Source organism: Nasonia vitripennis (genome assembly GCF_009193385.2).
Source record: "Nasonia vitripennis strain AsymCx chromosome 1 unlocalized genomic scaffold, Nvit_psr_1.1 chr1_random0003, whole genome shotgun sequence".
NCBI lineage: Eukaryota > Metazoa > Arthropoda > Insecta > Hymenoptera > Pteromalidae > Nasonia > Nasonia vitripennis.
The window spans coordinates 1,304,959-1,328,839 of NW_022279589.1; the positions used below are offsets into that span (position 1 = coordinate 1,304,959).

The following is a 23,881-nucleotide window of genomic DNA, read 5'->3' on the forward strand; positions in this document are numbered from 1 at the left end:
TTTTGATAAGATAAAATCAAGTTTAGGGTTACGTTTTGGTGATGTACATTTTGCACCAACGTATTATTTCCAATTTCAGAACAGGCGTCAACAACGGGGTGAAGATTTTCCAACATTAGCTGCTGATCTTATGAGAATGATGAATTATGAATTAATAGGAACTCTAATAAATTTTATTTTGATGGTTTAATTAATGACAAAGCTTGAATTTTTAAAGTAGATTCTGGTTCTGATATGACTATTATAAATCAAAAATTTGTTGAATCAAAAGGTATGAGAATTCCTATTAATTTTACAACACATAAGTATCCAACTGGAGAAAAGGTACCAGTTGAATTTTTGATTTCAGTGTCGTTAAAATTGGGTGATCATGTAGCTAATTTAGATGTTTTTGTTGGAAATATTATTGATGATTGTATACTTGGAAGTGATTTTCTTGATGCAACTGGTATTACAGATTTAATTACTAAAATTATTTTAAATACTCCAAGTTTAATCATTAATAAACAAATTTCAAAAATAGTCGATTCTAGTAAGGTTGTACCAGACTCATTACAAGAAATTTTTGACAAGAACTCAGAGAACTTGGATCAAGACCAAAGTCGGGAGTTTGCGGATCTTCTACACGAATTTGAAGAAATTTTTCAAGACGATGATGTTACTGGAAAATGTAATTTGGTAGAACACAGAATTCAATTACTCCATAATCAACCAATTAAACAATCTATTCGAAGACCTCCTATTCATCAAATTAAGGAATTAGATGAATGTAGTACTGAGATGCATTCTCAAGGAGTCATTGAAGAATCAGATAGTTCGTATTGCTCACCTGTAGTTCCCAAGAAGAAGAAGGATAGAAAAATTCGTTTTTGTATTAACTTCCAAAAAATTAATGCAATTACGATTAAAGATTCGTACCCTTTACCAAGAGTTGATGATACTCTTGATAAACTTGCAGGATATTCATGGTTTTGTACATTAGACTTGAAGGATGGATACTGACAGATCAAGATTCGGGAAGAAGACAGGAAAATCACGGCTTTCTCAATTGAAAAATGTTTATGGCAATTTAAGGTTATGTCATTCGGATTATGCAATGCACCGGCGACTTTTCAACGTTTGATGGAAAAGTTACTCAGAGATTATCTCTCAAAATTCTGTTTAGTTTATTTAGATGATGTCATGGTATTAGGAAAGTCATTTAATGAGATGATATACAATTTAAAAAAGGTATTTGTTCGTTTTCAAGAAGCAGGTTTACGTCTAAATAAGAAGAAATGTGTTTTCTTCAGCAGGCAAGTCGAATATTTAGAATACATTGTTTCTGAAAAAGGAAAATCAGCTGATACAAAGAAAATTCAATCTGTTGTAAATTGGCCAATTCCTCATAACAAAAAGGCTGTGTTGAGTTTTGCGAATTTCTGTGGTTATTATAGGCGTCTCATGAAAGGATTTGCTGATATAGCAAAACCTTTGTATAAATTAACTGAAAAATCGACTAAGTTCTTATGGTCAGAAGATTGTCAAAAAGCCTTTTCAAAATTAAAAGAGGTTCTTACAAAACCTCCAATTTTGGCATTTCCTTCTCTTTTTTCTGAATTTGTTTTAGATACTGACGCTTCTGATCATAGAATTGGGTCGGTTCTTTCTCAGAAGCAAGATGGAATCGAACGAGTCATAGGTTATTATAGTAGAGTCCTTTCTAAACCGGAGAGAAATTATTGTATCACCCGACGTGAACTCCTCGCTATTATAGAATCGTTAAATTATTCACAGGAAAGGTAATTTACATGGAAATGCTGATGGACTTTCAAGACGCCCTTGTGAAGATTTTTCATGTAAATATTGTTCCAGAGTAGAGGAAAAATTCAATGATGAGACTATTTGCCGTATTATTTTTGAAGAAAATACATCGGAAGATTGAAAGAAGAGTCAAGCTAAAGATGAGGCTATTTCTTTTATTTGTCAAACGAAGGAATTACAGAAACAACCAGCATGGCAAGAAATTGCTTCGATGGATGAATTCACTAAAATCTATTGTTCACAATGGGATTCATTAGTGTTAATTAATGGAATTTTGTATAGAGAATGGGTTTCAACAAATTTAGATCATAAAATTCGTCAATTGGTTGTTCCTATAGATAAAATCAAAGATATTTTAGAAGAAGCTCATGATTCACCATCTGGAGGACATTTCGGAGTAAACAAAACTTTAGATAAAATTAGAAAAAGATTTTATTGGGCTACTTTCAAGAGAGATGCAGAAAATTGGTGTAAATCCTGTGAAGTTTGTATTGCAAAGAAAGCTCCTCCAGATAAAGGCTATGGTGAGATGAAGATTTACAATTCAGGAGTTCCATTCGAACGACTTCAAATGGGTATTTTAGGTCCCTTTCCACTTTCTTCTTTAGGCAATAAATACCTCTTACAAGGAAAGGTACCCAACCCGAACTCACCGATTTTGATGATTTTCATATATGTTGTAGAACATAAAAAAATAAGAGACACGTATTTTTTTTATCGGCTAATTTTCACTTTTAAGGGGTAAAAACCTCCCCTAAAGTTAACCCCCAAAAAGCGTTTTTTTTAAATATCTCGGCTTAAAATTAATATTTTTCAATGAAACAAATTGGAGGTTATTTCTTACAAAAGGAGCAAGTATTTCATGGTGATTTGAAGAGTAAGAGCAGCATCCCTTATTTTTTAGGGGTTGAAAACATATATTTTTTGGCATAATTTTATAATAAAAATGTTTAAACCGACTAAAAAAAATTGGAAAAAATGTTTAAACATCCTTAATAACAAAATTTAGTTGACGTCTTTCGGTGTTTTCATAAATATTACCCCTAAGGGGGTAAACCACCCCTAACACAAAATAACTGTAAATATGTAATTCAATACATAATATTTCGTAGAAAATTTGTATATAGAGGTTTTCGAGGTCGCTGATTACAAATCTGTTATCAGATTTTGAAAATTCAAAATGGCGGATCCAATATGGCGGACGGAAATATGGAAAAAAATTTTATATAATAAAAAAGTTTTAAACGACTAAAAAAATTGGAAAAAATTTGTAAAAATCTATAATAAACAAATTAAGTTTTTCGGTTTTTTCATAGATACTTCCCCTTAGGGGGGTAAACCACCCCTAACACAAAATAACTATAAGTATACTTCAATCCATAATATTTTGTAGAAGGTTTGTATATAGAGGTTTTCGAGGTCGCTGATTACAAATCTGTTATCAGATTTTGAAAATTCAAAATGGCGGATCCAATATGGTGGACGGAAATATCGAAAAAAAATTTTAACTTTCAAAAAAACTTGTTTACAAATGTGTGATCTTTGTAGCCTGTACATGTGAACTAAACCCTAAACCCCTAAAGAACAAATAGGCTAAATGGTTGTGCATTTTAACCAAACGACTCCAAACCCCTAACCTCCAGACAAGCCGAAGGCCTATGCTTTACCGTAGACACGAGTATAGACATATTACCGATATTTTATTCTATCATTTTATATGTAACAAATAACGTCTCGTTTTATGTTTCAATCAAAGATTATTTATTTTTCTGCTTTTATAAATTAGCATAATTTCAAAAGTAATTTCATAAATTATAAAGTATTTCATAAATTGCATAATTATATAATTTTATAAATTCAAAAAGTCCACACTTTTTTGCAAATGAAAAAACATAGGTTAATAAAATTAGTTTATCAAACTCTTTTGCGTTTTGTAATAAAATTTAATGTTGTCAAACTTGGGAGTTTTTCATTGTTACAATTATTTCGTAAGCCAAACGTTTTTTAGATGAATTCTCGAAGTAATGATTATTGTATCTATAGTAAAATATTTACAGTCTGGAATTCCATAATAATACTATTAGATACGATTTAATGAATTTATCAAAAAATCTAAATTTAATAATAAATATTATTCTAATTATTATTATTATTTTTCATTATCATTGCTATTATCAGTATTACTGTTATTATTGCTATTGCAATTATGCTTATTCTTCTTCTTATTATTATTATTATTATATTACTATGATAATTTTTGTTATTGGTAAAAATACATAAAAGAATATTAATACTCGAACTTCATTTGCAATTAAAGAACACGTTGTTATTGAAAGGGAATTTTATATGCATTCATTAGTTTAATGAATGTTATCGTACATTCAATGATAATTCCACAGATAAATGTCTTTCACTCATAAAAGTTGTTGACAATATGTGCGAATCAGTATGTTCTTTTTTTAGATTGTTTTCATCGAGTGTTTACCTCAGCTGCCTGTGTTATTTTTTAGGCAGTGAGTGAGTTTTGTGGGTATTCTAGTTCGATGCCGGAAAGTACGAATAGTACGTCTTTTTGTTTGTCAGTGGTATCATACAGTTGTAGAAAATTTTCTTTAGTGATTTTATATAGATTTACATTATTCAATTTCAAAGTGAATAAAAGTTGAATAAAACCAAAAATAGAGTTTTCCGAACATCACAAAGTGGAACCAGAATTCTTCTCCAATGCATAAATTAATGATTTGATTCAATTTACATTCACTCGTTTTATTCTGGTAGAAATGTAGCAGTCGTGCCTTACATGCAAAAACACAGCTTGTATAAATTTTACCGCTTGATTTCATTTTAGATTGAAAAATGAAAATTAATCCGTTAAACGTTCTAAACTTATTATTAGCATACTTTCAAGCGTTAAACATACCAGATAGTGTCACGAATTATCACGAAACAGAGTTGGCCGAAAAAATAAAAGAAATTTTAATAGATGCAACACATGATTTCAACGATGTAGAAATGATTACTGATGACTCTTTGGATTTTCAAGAAGAGTATAAAGACCATAATGTGGAAATAATTGAAGATGAAGTGCAACATCATTTTCCTGATCCGGATATAGCACCAACAAATCAATGTACAGCAGATAATGAAGAACTAGATTTTGAATACAAAAAAAGAGCTGTAGAATTTTGGAGAAGTAGCAAAACGAAGCAAAATTTAAGTCTCAAAACAGTGCAAAACAGATTCAAAAAAGTATCATCTATTAGTCAGCTACGTCGTTGGGCTCATTCAATTAATAAAGGTGGCACGTATAGAGAAAAAGTAGCACAAATTTGTCAGTATACCCTGGATAATTTTCAAGCAGCTCTCGACAGTGGTTCAATTATCCATGATGAAGATATAATTCGATGGGCCTTACAAGCTAAAAAAGAAATTGGTTTTGATGATATTAGATTCAAAGCTTCTAAACATTGGTTACTCAAATTTAAGCAAGCACACCGAATAGTTTCTAGGAAAATAAATAAGTTCATAACAAGAAAAACACTAGAAAGTAGTGCAGAACTTACGGCTAAAGCTGAAGCATTTATCGATGACGTTAAATCGTGTATACCAAGGATTGGACTCGAAAATTTGTATAATACAGATCAAAGCGGATTTCAGCTAGAAATGCATTCTGGAAGAACATTAGCAGTAGAAGGAGAAAAGCAAGTGCAATGTCTGGTACAGTCAATTTCAGCAACAACGCATAGTTATACTATACAGCCACTAATATCAGCTACTGGACAACTGTTGTCACCGCTATTTCTTGTTTTAAAGGAACCAAGTGGCAAGTTTGGCCCTATTGTAGAACAAAACATATTTAGACCAGAAAACGTGTACGTGGAAGCATCCAAATCTGGAAAATTAACAACAAGTAAGGGAACTAATAACAATTTTTACATTGTAATATCGTTGATCAGTTAATTAGTAAGTCGTTTAATTGCAGATCACTTCAAAATCTGGTTGGAAAAAATATTTTATCCCTATGTAGGCCATCACTCAATACTATTACTTGATTCTTGGAGTGGTCATTGTGACAAAGTTATAGAAGAAACAATGCCACAAAATAAAATTATTAACATAAAAAAATTCCAACTGGAACCACAGGAAAAATACAACCACTTGATGTCTATGGATTCCGTATTTGGAAAAACTTTGTCCGAACATTTTCTGATAATGTAATGTTAATGGATCATGATATGAATTTACATGTGAGAAATAATATAATTAAACTTCAATCATTGGTTCACAACCAACTGTCTTCACCGAGATATATAGATTTGTTTAAATATTCCTGGTATAAAAGCGGTTACGTCAATGAAAAACCAGATAAATTTGATAATCCTATAGATTTCAGTTTTGGAAAGTCTTGTGCAACACATTGTGAAATAGAAGGGTGCACAAACATTGCAATTGTACGATGTGGTTGGTGCAAAAAAGCATTGTGCTTTAAACACTTTTATGAGGACTACCATTATTGTAAAAACATCGTAAAATAATATATTTTATGCTCAATACAAAAAATGCACTATGGCAAAAGATAAAAGATTGTAGATTATTATTATACTCTAATATTATAAACAAAAATACATTATAAGTTGAATTTACAATAAAGGAATTTCAATAACATTCTGATAACAATTTCTACGGAAATTATAAAACTGCTTCACACACAGAATTTTCTTGTTTACAAATTTAGGAATTTGAGGTGGTTTGGTTAAAAAGCACAACCATTTAGCCTATTTGTTCTTTAGGGGTTTAGGGTTTAAGGCTCTTTAGTTCACATGTACAGGCTACAAAGATCACACATTTGTAAACAAGTTTTTTTGAAAGTTAAAATTTTTTTTCGATATTTCCGTCCACCATATTGGATCCGCCATTTTGAATTTTCAAAATCTGATAACAGATTTGTAATCAGCGACCTCGAAAACCTCTATATACAAACCTTCTACAAAATATTATGGATTGAAGTATACTTATAGTTATTTTGTGTTAGGGGTGGTTTACCCCCCTAAGGGGTAATATTTATGAAAACACCGAAAGACGTCAACTAAATTTTGTTATTAAGGATGTTTAAACATTTTTTCCAATTTTTTTTAGTCGGTTTAAACATTTTTATTATAAAATTATGCCAAAAAATATATGTTTTCAACCCCTAAAAAATAAGGGATGCTGCTCTTACTCTTCAAATCACCATGAAATACTTGCTCCTTTTGTAAGAAATAACCTCCAATTTGTTTCATTGAAAAATATTAATTTTAAGCCGAGATATTTAAAAAAAACGCTTTTTGGGGGTTAACTTTAGGGGAGGTTTTTACCCCTTAAAAGTGAAAATTAGCCGATAAAAAAAAATACGTGTCTCTTATTTTTTTATGTTCTACAACATATATGAAAATCATCAAAATCGGTGAGTTCGGTTGGGTACCTTTCCTTGTTAGTTGTGACACTGTTTCTCGAAGTGGGTTGAAGCTTTTCCTCTCTCTAATATGAGAACAAAAACAATTGCTGAGATTTTCGTTGATCAGATTGTCTGTAGGTATGGGGTACCTTTAGAAGTAAATACTGATCAAGGAATAAATTTCGATTCGAAATTGATTAAACATTTGTCTGAGTTATTAGGAATTAAAAAGACAAGAACATCCCCATTACACCCACAATCAAACGGACAAGTAGAAAGACAACACCAAACACTATTTGACTACCTCACATAATACATACACGAAAATCAGAAAGACTGGGATCGCTGGGTTTCACTATTTCTGTTAGCTTACAGGTCCTCCAAACATGCGACGACCGGAGCTACTCCAGCTGAGATGTACACCGGTTTTGATCTGAGGATACCTTTGGACTCAATTCGAGGGTGTCTATCACAGGAGGTCGAGATTAAAGGAGACGGAGACTACGTACACAGGCTTCGGAGGAAACTCAGCGAGATCCATAAAATAGCACGAGACCGGATTAACTTACAATGAGAAAAGACGAAGTCTTGGTACGACAAACGAGCTCTCAACGTTGAAAATTCCCAAGGACAAAAAGTTTGGTTCTTCAACCCTCGAAGAACTAAAGAAAAAGCACCAAAAATACAGTCGAATTGGGAAGGACCTTGGGAGGTTGTAAAAATATCAATGACGTCGTCTATTGTATTCGTCGTTCACCAAGACATAAATCCAAGATAGTCAACATCAATCGTCTTGGGACTTACACTGAGAGAGATACCCATCGATGAAGACTGCTCTGCTCGCGGTTCTTTTGAGCTGTGGTTTTTTCCCGTGGGCGTGAAGGTAAATACCGGAGCAGGGACTTGAGGTGAGGTTCCACGGCGTGTCAACTTCCCCCCTCTTGTCTGAAGACCGATTTCGACCGACCCTATGATGAGAAAATAAGAAGGATGATTGAAGTAGATTGTTCAAGAGACGGGTCCGCCTTAGTCCTGTTAAGTGATGATTGGAATGACGTCTGTAAGCACCGCTCGGTAACTTGATGCCTAGGACGGGTCAAGGTAGAGGATATTGATGTCAGTTCCTGTAAGTCATCATTGGATTGTAAGAGGATCAACCCGCTTGAAGGATGGATGGTTATGATTGTCGGGACGACAATCTGAAAAGAAGAGGGCAATGTTGTGACCGAACCTGAACGTTGCGCGATTCGAACACCAAGAATTGCGCATAGCGACCTTAGCAACGAGATCAGCGACGTCGCGGATGTTATTGTTTATGTTTAGTCTGATTCTGACAGCTGTTGAGAACAGTTGTGTTTATGTTCGATAAAGAGTCCGAGTTCAAGAGTGATTTTCTATAAATAACGTGTTGTTATTTTTATTATCCGAACCCGGTCATAACAATATTGATTTTTTCAATTAACTATTGATAGGGACATAAGAAGGGACGGCGAATACACACGAAGAAGTTCATTATACTGCATTGATATGAAACCAAAATGCCGCTTGACGTTAATTTAGATTATTCCTATTTCATGAAGATTCGTGATCGACTTCTTGAAATTATTCAGTTTTTAAACGATGATTTATATCAAACTGCCATCATGTTTCACATTATATAAGTTTATTTCTTCAATAAAATTGATCAATACTACATCGTTTTTCAAAACTCAACTGTTTTTTCTTTGCAATAAAAATGATGCCAGTATTAGTGCAGCAGATATAAGCTATCAGATCGACTCTTTTAGCATAATTTACTAAAACCCTAGTCATCAAATGGAGAATTAAATAATATTTACATTAAAAAATGACATTATAAAAATACGTTTTTTAACAGCTTTGTCCGAGCAGTAAAACTTATTAAGTTTTTAAAAGATAATTTGGAAGTAACTGACGAAACTGTTGCATCAAGAGCAATCCAGGAAAAAATAACGAGAAATGGACTTAGACTTCGTAATACTTATTCCGTCTCTGCAATGGCCTGTCTTCCGCAATTTTTAGCAACTTCTGACGGAGTTCAGCATTTTTGCACTGCATTTCTAGAAATGATAGCTGGTCACAGAGCTTTAGCATTATACATACAATCTAAACCCAACACATCTTGTAAATAAATAGTGTAACCATTGAAAATCGCGTCAAAAGACACACGCCATCTACAACTTACTCGTGAACGAATGAAAATTGGCATCAACAAAAATAACTCTTTTTAATGGGGAAAAATGATAATAAAGCTAATATATCTTTTTTCAGCTATCTAAAAGATGTACCAGAATTTCCGGAAAAATGTCCATTTTTCAAATGCTCTCTCGTAACAGCAAACAAAGTGTACAGACACATTTTCAAACTGAGAATTATCATTATTATTATTATAATTGTTGTTGTTGTTGTTGTTGTTGTTAGTATTGTTGTTATTATTGTTATTATTATTATTATTACTATTAATATTATTTTTATTTTCAGTCAACATGAAATTACATTTGATGTAATGAAAGAAGAGAAATGATCAAAAAGAACAGGTTATGATACTGAAAATAGAGACGAAGAAGCTCAAGAGCAAGCAGGAGAAGATCTAAACGCAGCGTTTCGCCAACCTAGAGGCGCCGTAAATCAAATTCCTGAATAAGCTCCAGTAAAAGAAGAAAGTGCGCCTACTGATCGATCTCGGCGAACAAGCAGCCCTTCTGTAGCAGATCATTCCCGAGGAGAAAGTGGTGGTACGCAAGTGCAAGAAAAAAATGATTACGGAGCGTTGCACTAACCTAAAAATGTCGTTGATTGAGAGCTAGCGCTAGCTATTGAAGAAGAACGCGCGCTAGGTGAGCTACCTCGACGAGCAGGCAGATCGCCTTTGGCAAACCGTGCCAGAACCGTACAAAAAGAAGAAACCTTTTCAATTGATTCGCAATGCCGAGGACAAAAAGCTTTAGATAGTTTAGAAGATGCCTTATCCACAGTCCAGATTCTTCGTCGTTCAATAAGAAAAATTAGAGCACCTAAGAAATTAAACTTATAATGACTTACATAGCTCTAGTTGTATTTTTGTATGTCAATCATTTCTTGGAAAAAATAAATAATAATAATATGTACCAATTTCATTCATAATATTATATTACGATACAAGTGACAAATAGTCCATTATGGCCCGGCGTGTATTAGCACCCGAGCGTAACGAGGCCCATCGGAAGATTGCAAGAAAATCAAAGGATAAATCTAAAACCAAAACGCTTAGACGCAGCTACACATGCATCGCGATTTTAAATGAGAATATGACGGCACTAAAATGACATTTAAAAACGCGACACCTGGAGTGGCTAGGTTTAAGGGTTTTGGTTTCGGATTGAATCCTCTTTTTTGGTCGTCTTCCTCCAATGTGCCATGTTCAAATATTCTTTTATTAAAAATTACGATGCGTGGGATAGCTAGGTTTGAAAGTTTTTGATTCATCCACCACTGCAATGTATATGCTTGTACAACTCGCAGAAAGTAATAATAATATTGAACATCTTTTTTTTTTGCTTCCTCCTAAAGGAAGCTTTGTATTAGTAAAATTTTGAGTTTCTTCAAAATTTCTAGAAAATACTTTTTGGTATGTTAGAAGTTCAAATCAAGTGTTTTTAGAAAATGTCCGTATGGATATGTGTGTATGTATACCGGATTCTAAATTCGGGAAAAACAGTTATTCTTTAATTCCTTAATTATATTTTTTCTATGGCCATTTTTTGATTTTTGACACACACTATTTTGTATTTTTTTTCAATCATCCCATTGTTACAAACAATTTAGCTATAATGCATTTGAAAGAGAATAAAATTACCTTTTTTTGTTTGGTGTTCGGATCGACCGCTTTGTTCGGCAGATATAATGAAAAAGATAATTTTTTTTTTAAATTCATATCTCTGAAACTAAACAACATAACCTCGCAAAATAAATTATGTCGATGGGTCAAGTGTCAATCTATATCACATTAAAATTTCAAGTGATTTGATTACTTATTGTTTCAGTAATAAATTGAAAACTGAAAAAAATGAGTTGTTTTGTGCCTTGCTTACGGACTTAAAAAGGCCTTATTGCTCTTCAGATTTCGTGAAAAAGTAGATATTTCATGTGTTTTGGCTGAGTTCATTGCACAGCTTTCAAACCCCTATCGTTTGTAAGATATTAAGGTTTCAATTTTTTTTTTTTAATTTTTTGATTTCATATATCTCTAAAACAATGTAGTCAAATTCTTCAAAATTTTATTTGGTGACTCATCATAAAAGAAGCTATCTGCTGCTATTTTAAACGATTTCGTCGAGTGGTTTTTAACTAAAGAGCTATAATGTAAAAATCGCTTTCTTGAAAATTGCGTGAGCGACCTATCTAATGAATAGTCTGTTGTTTTAATGGTTCGGTTGGTTAGAAACACATGAGTGAATTTCTGTGAAAAAAACTTTTGGACAATGAAATCTCCAAAACTTATATTAAATTATGTATCAAAAACCGCCTCATACATTAGCAAGCAGATATATAGATATATTAAAACAATATTTTATTTATTGGACCTATAAATTTAGTTGAAGGAATGTACGTGCCAATGAATCGGCAATGGTTTTCTAGTTTGCTCGGCTAGGTATACTATATACGTGGGTGCAGAGCGAACAGCGCGCGCGTTCGCAAGTACATACGTTATACAGGAAATTTTACGTCCGAAACGGTATTTCAAAATTTTTTTCATGACCTTCACAAGGTCGAATACAACGAAAATGAACCTAATGTTATAGCCGCCTTAGCAGCTGTTCATCTCAATCCACAAATTAGTAGTCGACAAATTGAAAGAGAAATCGGTATACCACGAAGAACAGCATTGAGAATTCTCAATAATCTCCACTATCACGATTACCACATAAGATTAGTTCATGAGCTGAGGCCACGCCATTTTCTAATGCGTATTAACTTTTACCAGTGGGCTTTAGGAGTTTTACAAAATGATCCAGATTTTTTCAGATTTGTTATGTTTTCTGACGAGGCTATATTTCGCAGTGATGGTCAATTAAATAGGCACAATAGTCACTACTGGTCACCTGTAAATCCCCACTGGTACAGGGCTATTGACCATCAAAACCGATGGAGTTTAATGGTGTGGTGTGGGATCATTAATGGTTACCTGATTGGGCCATATTTTTGCGGTCAAAATGTTAACCAGAATAGCTATTTGGCATTGCTCAGAGATCGACTGCCAGAGCTTTTAGAGGATGTTGACTTTCGGACGTTTCGGACGTAAAATTTCCTGTTCTTTCCGAATCTGCTATCAAAAATAGGGGTTCCTATTTTTAAAAAAAATTGACCTTCAAATGACCTTGAAATTTGAGTTCAAGGTCAAAACTAATTGCACAAAAAGATGTCCCCCTTGATCCTGGACAACTTTCATCTGAACAATTTTTCTGTTCATGGCTTAATTTAGGTTTGATTAAAATGGCCCACCCTGTATAACTTCTCTTATATACGAAATAAGAAACTCAACTATATAATAATCGTTATTGTACATCCTCGTCTCGAAACGATTCATTTGGTATAAATAAGTGTCAACCGGTGGCTAAACCAATCACTCTCTTTCACTCGACTCTTAAACGTATGTTATCAATTGTTTGACGAAATTTGTACGTAGTTTAATAGAAATTAAAGTCAGATTAGAAGTTGTGAGTTGATGCATCAGTTTTTTTTTCCTTTCCATTACAGTCGCAGCCTTTTGGCCCAGCTGCAGGGGGCCTTCCTCCACCTCTGTGTGGAGGTAGGACCCAATCGTATCTCTTATTTACCTCACTATATCTCATACCTATATTTTTCCTATATCCCATACTTATATTTTCTTACCCTGAGAGACTTCTCCGGTGAGGACCATATTTTTATACACACACCTTGCTGGTTAAGCCAGTACTCTCTGCCTACGAGGGGGCATCGGATCCGGCTCTCAGTGTAGCTTCCCTCGGAGAAGGCCCCGTGTTCGACCAGCTCCACACTGGTTAGGCCAGCGCTCCCTGCCTAATGCATCAAGTTGGCTACCTTAATTCCTGCCTTACCTTTGGTCCCTACCACTGTTTCGCATTCGCCCAGGCTTACGCCTGTGAGATAGGGAGAACCGGGAATTACACTGAAGGACAATTCCGTGGAAAAAACCTGCCTCGAAACAGCCAGAGTCTTGGGTACTTTTCCCGTTGAAAGTAACTCAGAAAAATTCCGAGTGACTTCACCGGGAATTGAACCCACGACCCCTTGAGCGAACGTGTTTCAGACGGCTAAGGCGTGTGCCTTAACCAACTGAGCCACGGACGCTCTTGCATAAGTTGCCCTATAATATTTGAATAGAAAGCGTTTTTTATATTACAGCTGATCGCTTGCGCGAGCGTGTCAACAAATCCGCGCGACAAGTCTACGTGTAATCAGGTTTTGCGATAGAGAGGGAGATATGTACATATTTATTCCGTGTATCTATATATATATATATATATATATATATATATATATATATATATATATATATATATATATATATATATATATATATATATATATATATATATATATATATATATATATATGTATATAGATACACGGAATATATATATATATATATATATATATATATATATATATATACACACACATATAATCTCATGCAATGGTACTTATTCGGACACTTTCATATATGAATCGGTACTTATGTGGACTTTTGCGGACTTATGCAGACTGGCGCATAAGTTAACGTCATTTTTCCATACACGGAACGTGACTTATGAAGATACAGAGTGATGATTGCTTTAGTGCAACGGTAGTTGTATGGACATTTTCTCATATGTATAGTGACTTATGATTATATACATACATATACATATAAGTACGTATAAGTCAATGTTCCGGGACATTCCATATGCGTAAGTCAACATTCCAGGACTTTTCGTAGTTTCCGGGACCGTCCCGGATCCCCTATATGTTTAAGACCACTTTCAGGGACCAAACTAGAGTCCATTCACAGAGGTATGATTGCTTTAGCACTGTACTTACGAGTTCAACTCTTGAAAATGGGATCGATTTTTACAAAAGTCCCGAAACATGGGCTTAAAACTTCTATACAGGGTGGAACATTTTAATCTATTATGGGAAATATCTCAGATTTATGGTTGGATACAGAAAAATGTTTTAGACAAAAGTTGTAGAGGTCAAAGGGGGTCAACTTTTGGTACCAACATCTTTGACCTTGAACTTGTTTTTGAAGGTCATTTCAAGGTCAAGATAATTTTTTTAAATAGGAAGACCTACTACTTTTGACTCCGGATTTGAAAAGTGCAGAAAATTTTACGTTCAAAATGATATTTTGAACAAGGTCACGGAAGGTCATATGATGGTCAAATTTACGAAAATTGTTAAATAATGTGTGTTAGCTCGGAATAACGGTTGGAAGCATCAAAATGTTTTTAAAACACGTTGCCAAGGGTGGAGAGTTTCACTTTCTGGTTGCAATAACCTTGACCTTCAATTTGATTCTCAAGGTTATGTCAAGGTCAAAGTGATTTTTCAAGCGAGAACCCCTGCTTTTGATCTCCGATTTGGTAAAACTAAGAGAATGCCCGTTGGAAATGCTAATCAAGGTCATGGTAAGGTCGTGTCAAGGCCTATTTACTGTGCATTTCAAAAGTTAAAAATAAATATTTGAAGGTCAGAAGACATCAAAGACCTTGAACATCTGTCTAATTTTGAGGTAAAATTAACCTAAAATATCAAAAAATTACATGAAATCCATTAATTTTTTTAAGACAAATCTTTCTCACTTGGTATTTTACATTTTTTAAAAGATAGAAAATCAGCCAAGTACCTATGACTTTCTCAAAGCTTTTTACTTCCTATTTTTAGCGTTACCCAGAAACAACGACGTGGACGTAATAGGATTATGTTTCCTTTGGGGCGCTTTATTACAGTGAGTTCCCCTTGCCTCTCACTGAGGTGCTTGTTTAACGTGAGTCCCCTTGCCTCTCACTGGGGTGCTTGTTTAACGTGAGTCACCTTGCCTCTCACTTCTAACCATTGAGTATGTGCTCAAACTGACGACCGTTTGCGTCGATACCAAGTTGAATTCTTCTAAAAAAATGTCTTACTGTAGAAAGCAAGATATTTCTTGGAATTTCTGCACAAGCTGTTCGTATGCGTTCCATCATGTCTTCTCGTGTCGTTGGTTGCTGTTCGTAACAAGTGTTTTCGAAAAATATCCCCAAAGGTAAAAGTCAGTTGAAGTCAGGTGAAGTTAGGTCAGGCGAGTTAGGAGGCCATGCAACTGGACCTCCACGTCCAATCCATTGGTTTGGGTACCGTTCGTTAAGAAAGGTTCTTACAATCCGTGCAAAATATGGTGGTGCACCATCCAATTGCACCCGCATTCTTTGCCTGGTCTCTAAATTGACATCTTCAAGCAAGCCAGGTAAATGGTCTCTCAAAAATTTCAAAAATTGTGTTGGTTGACATTACCGTTAAAAAAATAAGGACCATAGGACATATCCATTTACAATTCCACACCAAACGTTTAAACTCCAACGATGTTGATTATCAACTGTTCTGTGCCAAAGTGGATTCACATCTGACCAGTAATGACAGTTATGTCTGTTTAGTTCCCGAAACTATTATTCCCCAGTGTTTTTAAAAGTTGCTTCATCTGAAAACATAACAAATGTGAACAACTCGGGATGATGTAATGCCGATTTACATAACTGAAGACGTTGTGCAAAATGCCGAAGTGTTAGTTCTTGAATTAATGTGATGTGGTAAGCATGATACCTTTGGGCTTTGAGGATCCTAAGAACTGTTGATTTTGGTATTCCATGTTGTCTTTCAATTTCTCGAGAACTAATGTGAGGATTAAGGTGAACGACTGCGAGAACTGTTAAAACACGATTGTCATTTTCTCCATACTCGTGGTGACGACGTTCACGATGTAATCGTCCTTTTCGAGCTCTATTGGTTAGATCTCGAATGGTAATGTAAGTTGGATGTCGCCTATTTGGATAACGTTCAGCGTAAAGTGCGGCTGCACGAACATAAACACCTCGTCACCGTTCGAGTACGGGTTGCACGTCGAGAGAAAATATTCGAATATTTTTTGAATAATCTTAGCGAGCCGTCTTCGTAGTTGGATCTTGCGAGTGAAAATCACCGTGAAGTCTTACCGGACGGTGACAGTTCGATAAGGGTATTGCTACATTCGTAGTTGTGCATCTAAGTACCACCTATGCAAATATTACTATCCGTGTTAGAGATCGTGCTTGAGCGGCGGGCTAACTGTAAGTTAGTATCCAAAATCGCGAGAAAACCATTTATAAAGATAATTTTACCTCAAAATTAGACAGATGTTCAAGGTCTTTGATATATTTTGACCTTCAAATATTTATTTTTAACTTTTGAAGTGCACAGTAAATTAGCTTTCACACGACCTTACCATGACCTTGATTAGCATTTCCAACGGGCATTCTCTTATTTTTACCAAATCGGAGATCAAGAGCAGGGGTTCTCGCTTGAAAAATCACTTTGACCTTGACATAACCTTGAGAACCAAATTGAAGGTCAAGGTTATTGCAACCAGAAAGTGAAACTCTCCACCCTTGGCAACGTGTTTTAAAAACATTTTGATGCTTCCAACCGTTATTCCGAGCTAACACACATTATTTAACAATTTTCGTAAATTTGACCTTCATATGACCTTCCGTGACCTTGTTCAAACTATCATTTGGAACGTAAAATTTTCTGCACTTTTCAAATCCGGAGTCAAAAGTAGGTCTTCCTATTTAAAAAAAAATCTTGACCTTGAAATGACCTTCAAAAGCAAGTTCAAGTTCAAAGTTATTGGTACCAAAAGTTGACCCCCTTTGACCTCTACAACTTTTGTCTAAAACATTTTTCTGTATCTAACCATAAATTTGAGATGTTTCCCATAATAGATTAAAATGGTCCACCCTGTATATACATATACATACAAGGTATTCATTCGAACGTCCTTCTTAGGATAGTCGAACGGTCACTTGCATTTCGAACTTCAAAACTATATTTTTATCATTTTCATTTTTTTCACAAAACGTCCCTTCAATGGGATGCGTCTTATACACCGGTGAGTCTTATACACTGGAAACTATGTATATGTATATATATATATATATATATATATATATATATATTTATATATATATATATACACACACACATGTATGCAGAGCTGTCTTTAACAAGAACATCATAAGTTCGTATAAGCCATACAGTCCATTGGCATGATAAAACTTCAAATTCGAAGAGCTGTATCTGTTAAACTATTGACATTTGGACTTTGGGCCCATGAACATTTTTGATCTACTAGTTCAGAACTATTATTTCCCGAAATTACAAAAAGTTTGGCCAAAAGCCAGTTTCCATAAGGAAATTGCGGGGTCCTTTCTTTTGTCAACTCATTGATCATCAATAAATACGAAAGTATTCAATATGTATTTGCGGGATGTTATATATTTTATTTACCTTTGTTGGTTAGTAAGCAGTATTTTTTTGAAGATGCCTCTATAGTAAATTGATGAACTATTTTATTTATTAAGTCATTTTCTGAATTGCTCTGCATAAAGAAAGATGTCCATCCAAATATACCTATTAGTTTAAAAAGACCCTAAAAGTAAAAAAAAATTAAAAGTTTCAGTAACTGTTGAGACTATAACGTACTCAGACAATGCATGCTAGGGTGGAAATAATGTGTACACAGGATTTCACAATAAATCACTATTGATTAATAACACTTTAAGCTAATTATAATAATGTAATCGGTATAAAAAAGTAATCGAACAGACAAACTAAGACGCGTGTAAACCGCTTGAGTGCACAAGGCGAAGTGAGTGCCGCCACCGCACAGCGACGTCGGCGCTGGCCGTCTCGCAGCATTAGAGCGTATGCTTGTTCATACAGAACAGTAACATTATCGTTGAAGAACATACACAGTAATATTAAAATAAACAAAAATTGCAGTCTGCAACGCAACTAAACCAGCCTATTAAAAAGGCTCAGTGGTAAATAGAGTGTATGCTGGAGATGAAAGTGCGGTATTGCACCATCCGGATGATACCTCCTGAAACGGGCATGAGAACCCGTGAAAACGCTTATATAATTTTTTTAATTGTATGTATTTTTACTTTTATTTTACAATATTGATAGAATATTGCAAATGATCTTCGAGAAATATTGCTGCAATATTCTTATTGTTTTTTAAAACCACAATCCAAAAACGGACATTAACCTTTACAGCAATATTGCTGGACTGCATCCAGGATATTTAATAATCTGCCTGCAATATTTTTAAATCTGACGAATCTGCTGATGCAACCTTCAGACAATATTGCCAAAAGATTGGGTGCTATATGGGAAGTGAGCAAACGGAATTTGATACGAACACGCAAGAAACTAACGATTCGACACTACAAGATTAAAGTTCTGTTTCAGATGTATCAAATTTACTCGTAAATCATTTAATAGATAGAAAAGTAGTTCTTTAATATATTCATTATCATATTTTTTAACTTGCATATAATCGATTTGTACATAATATTAGTTTAAACAGCATTAAAGGCGACTTGGTAAAAGCCAAGCCAATTACGATTTCCAAAAAAGCACTATAATGCAAACTATAATCTTTTAACAGCATCATAATTCATGGTATAAGAACTGAAAATCAAAGTGAAATAGGCATGACAAATATTCTTTCAAGCACTACAGTAGAGTGTGGAAACTTTTTTACCGAACAAATTTGAGCACCAGCAATTGAACATCGCAGGTCTGGCACTCACAAAGTGAAATTTTGCTTTCAAAATTTACTTTAATTACAGGTAATTTCATTGCCTCAATGTATATTTTCCCTCGCAGTTATATAAACTGATCATTCTTTGGTCGTTGTATAACTACAATTAGCATTGCAGTCATGGTTGACTAAAGCAATTATTTCTAGTTACAGTACACAAGCTTTTCTTTTGAGACTATACAAATAGAAGAATAATTTTTAAAGTGAGTACTTCTATAGGCTCGCTAGGTACACATTCTGACCAGGTAGTGAATCAAGAAAAAAGCGAATGCCAGGAAGAGAATATCTCCCTCTCTTTCTCTCATCTCCAACGCGCTCTTTTCGCCGCGCAAGACGTATGCACTATGCGCACCTCTCCCTTTACCACACTTTCTTTCTATTTTTCTCGCTCTCCGCTATACTGCGCTCTCCTTATCTTTCCGCTGGTTTTCGGGCCCTTCGGCACTCTCGGAAAGATCACTACTTGTATACGCTGAACTAGGATCACAGGAGCTTGGTACAAATGCCCACAAAATGCCACTAATTTTAGCAGAAGATTTTAATGTTAACTTTGCTGACAAAAGTTCACAACTATTAATTTCATTCTTTAAACATAAATTTTAATTAGAAATGGATAATGATGCGCAACAATCAACCACTAAGTATGACACAACATTAGATGGAGTATTTTCAAGTATGACACAACATTAGATGCAGTATTTTCAAGATTATTATATAAAATCGATTTTAAAACATCCGAGAAAAGAGCCAGACCACAAGGGAATGGCTTCAAGCCTATGCCAGCTTAAGTGACAAGATAAGGGAGGTGAGAGATATAACCATGGAAATAAACAAAACCCTGGATAAGGGCGTGAACTCCAAGAACAAAGATGGATTACCCTTAATAGGATTCATGTTGATCGTAGCTGTCACGCTTCTTGACAAGATATTGGATGCTGTAAAGAGGCAGCCTCTCCAACAACCTGGAGCGGACAATGCAAAGTCCCAAAAGACGTCAAAGTCGAAGAAAAGGGCACGAGCACCATTTGACGAAGGCGGCAGTACCCCTGCCAAAAAAGACAAGAAGAAAGTAAACAGCGCACCATCGACAAGTAGGGACAGCGATGGGTATGCACAGACTTCTCATGGTACAATGGGAAGTAGCTGCCGGTAGGAAGGCAAAAAAGAAACAGCAAAACAAACTGGGGCAAACCCAACCGAAAAAGCTGAAAGAAGAAAAGGCTTAACGTCAGAAGACGGATGATATTCTTATAAAACCAGAGAACGGCAAGATCTACGCTGACATTCTGGGACAGATGAAGGCGCAGGTAAAGCCGGAAGAACTGAATACGAAGGTCAAGTTCGTCCGTAAACAAGACAAGGTAGCGTTCTGATGGAAGTAGGTAAGAACACCAACAAAATAAAGTCATTGTAAAAAGTCATCCAAGACGAAATCGGACAAGTAGGCACGATCGAGAACTAGATCTCCAAGACAACACTAGAGATCAGGGACATCAATGGACTTTCCAAATAGCACCCAATCTTCTAGCAATATTATCTGAAGGTTGCATTTGCAGATTCGTCAGATTCGAAAATATTGTACCAGGGTTATATAACCTTCGGCAAATTTTCCTGAAATATTGCTGTAAGGCATGATGTCCGTTCTTGGATTGCATTTCCAAAAGAGAATAAACATATTGTGGCAATATTGTTCAAATATTGTGTCATAGTAAAAAACACTATAGTTAAAAAAATTAAATAAGCTATTTTAGGGGCTCCCATGCCCTATTCGGGGACTACCATCCGGATAATACTTCCCAAAATATTGGGACCTGTGTGTGAGACAACCAACCTTACAATAAAAAAGCGGATATTTTAGTGCTTGGCAACAATGCCTAATAGTTGCAGCAATGTTGTTCTAAGCACTGGCAATATTGCTGAATCTAGCTAGTCTTGCAATGCAATGTTAAGGCAATATTGCCAGAATATCAGGTGCTATAGGGGTATTACCGTAGATCAGGTTTTAGGGAATCCATACCGGATGTAACCTTCGCGAGCGAAACGACAATCTGCAACATACGGGACTGGCACCTTACGGAATATTATACAGCTAGCGACCACCAGTATATTTTATTCAACATCAACGGAAACTGTGAAAACGGGACAAGAAGTACCTAAAGTCGGAAGCCAAGATGGAACACCTGACGCATAAACCTAGAAACACTCATGGACTTAATTCAAAGTGCGAACCTTCCTTCCAATGAGATCCCACACAAATGAAGTGGACGCAAAAGAGCATAGACATTAGTAGAATAAACTACTAAATTGATAATTAAGTTCTGCGAAACGACTATGCGCAGGGTCTCAACCAGCCACCAGAAGAAACCGGTGTACTGGTAAACAGAGGAAATTGCGGAACTCAGGAAAGAAAATGTTCACGCTAGACGAAGGGCTCAAAGAGCCTGGAAGCAGAAAAGACCGTAAGCTCGGGACTGGTCTGTAAGACCGGACAAATTGCGGAAAATTCTTGGAGACGCGATAAAAGAGAGTAAGCGTCGCTGCTGGGCAAATATCATCGACGATGTAGAGAAAGACCCATTTGGCGATGAATATTGTTATGACCGGGTTCGGATAATAAAAATAACAACACGTTATTTATAGAAAATCACTCTTGAACTCGGACTCTTTATTCAAATGTAAACACAACTGTTCTCAAAAGCTGACAGAACCAAACTAAACATAAACAATAACATCCGCGACGTCATTGATCTCGTTGCTAAGGTCGCTAAGCGCGAATTTTGGTGTTCGAATCGCGCAAAGTTCAGGCTCGGTCACAACATTGCCCTCTTCTTTTCAGATTGTCGTCCCGACAATTATAACCATCCATTCTTCAAGCGGGTTGATCCTCTTACAATCCAATGATGACTTATAGGAACTGACATCAACATCCTCTACCTTGACCCATCCTAGGCATCAAGTTACCGAGCAATACTTACAGACGTCATTCCAATCATCACTTAACAGGACTAAGACGGATCCGTCTCTTGAACAATAAACCTCTTTTATTCCAATGATAACTTCCAAGATCTGACCAACGTCCTCTACCTTGACTCCACCTAGGTATCAAGTTACCGAGCGGCGCTTACAGGTGCAGGCTCCAATCATCACTTCCAGGAACAAACAATAAATCGATTTAATCAGTCATCCAAACTGATTAATCACAAACTATCCAGCCATCCAAGCTGGTTCGAATTCAAGCATCAAGCGGTTGAATTAATCATCAGTCTAATTCTTTCTTCGGACATGAGTGGGGAGTTGACGCGTCATGGAACCTCTCCTCAAGTCCCTGCTCCGGTATTCACTTTCGCGCTCACGGGAAAAACCATGGCTCAAAAGAACCGTGAGCAGAGCAGTCTTCATTAGCCGGTTCAATTTGGTCACATTCGGGTTGGTGTGTCTCAATCAGGTGAAGTGTCTTAATTAGGATCTTTCGTCTTTGTCGGTATACGTCATCACAGGGTCATTCTTATCCAGCCTCCTCCATCGAACGGCATGGATGTGAACGATGTTATCATTCGTTTCGACCTCCTCCATCAAACGGCAAAAATCTTAATGACGTCATCAGGAATTCAAGCAGTTCAATCAAGGAAACTTTCGTTCTAAATCTTGTGGATCTGAAATGGAATGAACCCTATGTCTGCAGTATCATATCTTTGGCTGTCACATTCAAAATGTTCTGTATATAACCTAAATCTGTCTCTGTAATCTTTCCAAGGGTATCTTTGCTTTTATCTAGTTTCAGAATAGTGTCATCAATAGCGGCATTCATTGATGGTACATTCAAAAAACTAACCATGTCACATTCATGTTTGTACAGGTTTAATGTAATTATTGCTGAATTCATTCTGAGATTCTCTAAACTTGTTGTTTTCTGAACTACACTACTAGAAATATCAGTAACCACGGCATACGTTACTGGTATTTCTAATCCTGATATTAACCTATCATTATGTGTGTTCACATTCAACAAGATTTGGTCCTGAATGATGTCACCAGCAACGGCATTCGTCAATGACAGATTCTGATTCTTAGCTGTTTTGCTAGATGGTAATTCTAATTCGTTGTTGACGTGCGTCAAATGTGTAATAACTAAATTCGATTCAATAGAAATTGACCCTTCTGTGTTTATGTCTGTGTTTATAAATTGGGAAAGACTTAGCTGTTGAAATTGATGTCGAAGATCTTTTTGCTTTGCAAGCAAACGGACACAGTTGTTTATGAGTAAAAGGATTGAATGGTGCTGCTCCGCTAAGTCTTCATTAGCTAGTTGATCAGCTTGTAGACCAGGTATTTGCTTTCGCTCCAAGTTTACTTCAACCAGCTGTTGATGTTTCAATTCATTCTCCGTTTTTACTTTTTCTTCAGTTTCATCCTGAAGTCGTGTTTCGTTCAAGATAATATCACTCAATTGAGTAATATTCTGGATTGCTTCTTTTTTTATTTTTCGTAGTAGAAAAATGTCCAATTCTTCAACGATCCGTGAGTTAATCCATTGCCAAAAATCCAGTTGAATATATACGTCTTTCATGGTGTTCAGTTCTTCCATGTGTTTGAATAAACCATTCCGGACGAGCCCCCAAAATGTTATGACCGGGTTCGGATAATAAAAATAACAACACGTTATTTATAGAAAATCACTCTTGAATTCGGACTCTTTATTCAAATGTAAACACAAATGTTCTCAACAGCTGACAGAACCAAACTAAACATAAACAATAACATCC

At 35.4% G+C, this 23,881-nt stretch overlaps 2 protein-coding genes across 4 annotated transcripts in view; one reads left to right on the top strand and one right to left on the bottom strand.

Annotated features, from left to right (window-relative positions):
* The window catches only part of LOC107981926, a 457,580-nt gene that overhangs the window by 358,495 nt on the left and 75,204 nt on the right, over nucleotides 1-23,881 (top strand). The window lies entirely within an intron of this gene.
* Nucleotides 1-23,881, bottom strand: part of LOC107981322 — a 526,190-nt gene that overhangs the window by 274,225 nt on the left and 228,084 nt on the right. For all 3 annotated transcript variants that reach the window (XM_031930377.2, XM_031930417.2, XM_031930447.2), the window contains one exon: nucleotides 17,798-17,939. In XM_031930377.2, coding sequence (XP_031786237.1) covers nucleotides 17,798-17,939 — 142 coding nt within the window. The remainder of the gene's footprint in view (nucleotides 1-17,797; nucleotides 17,940-23,881) is intronic.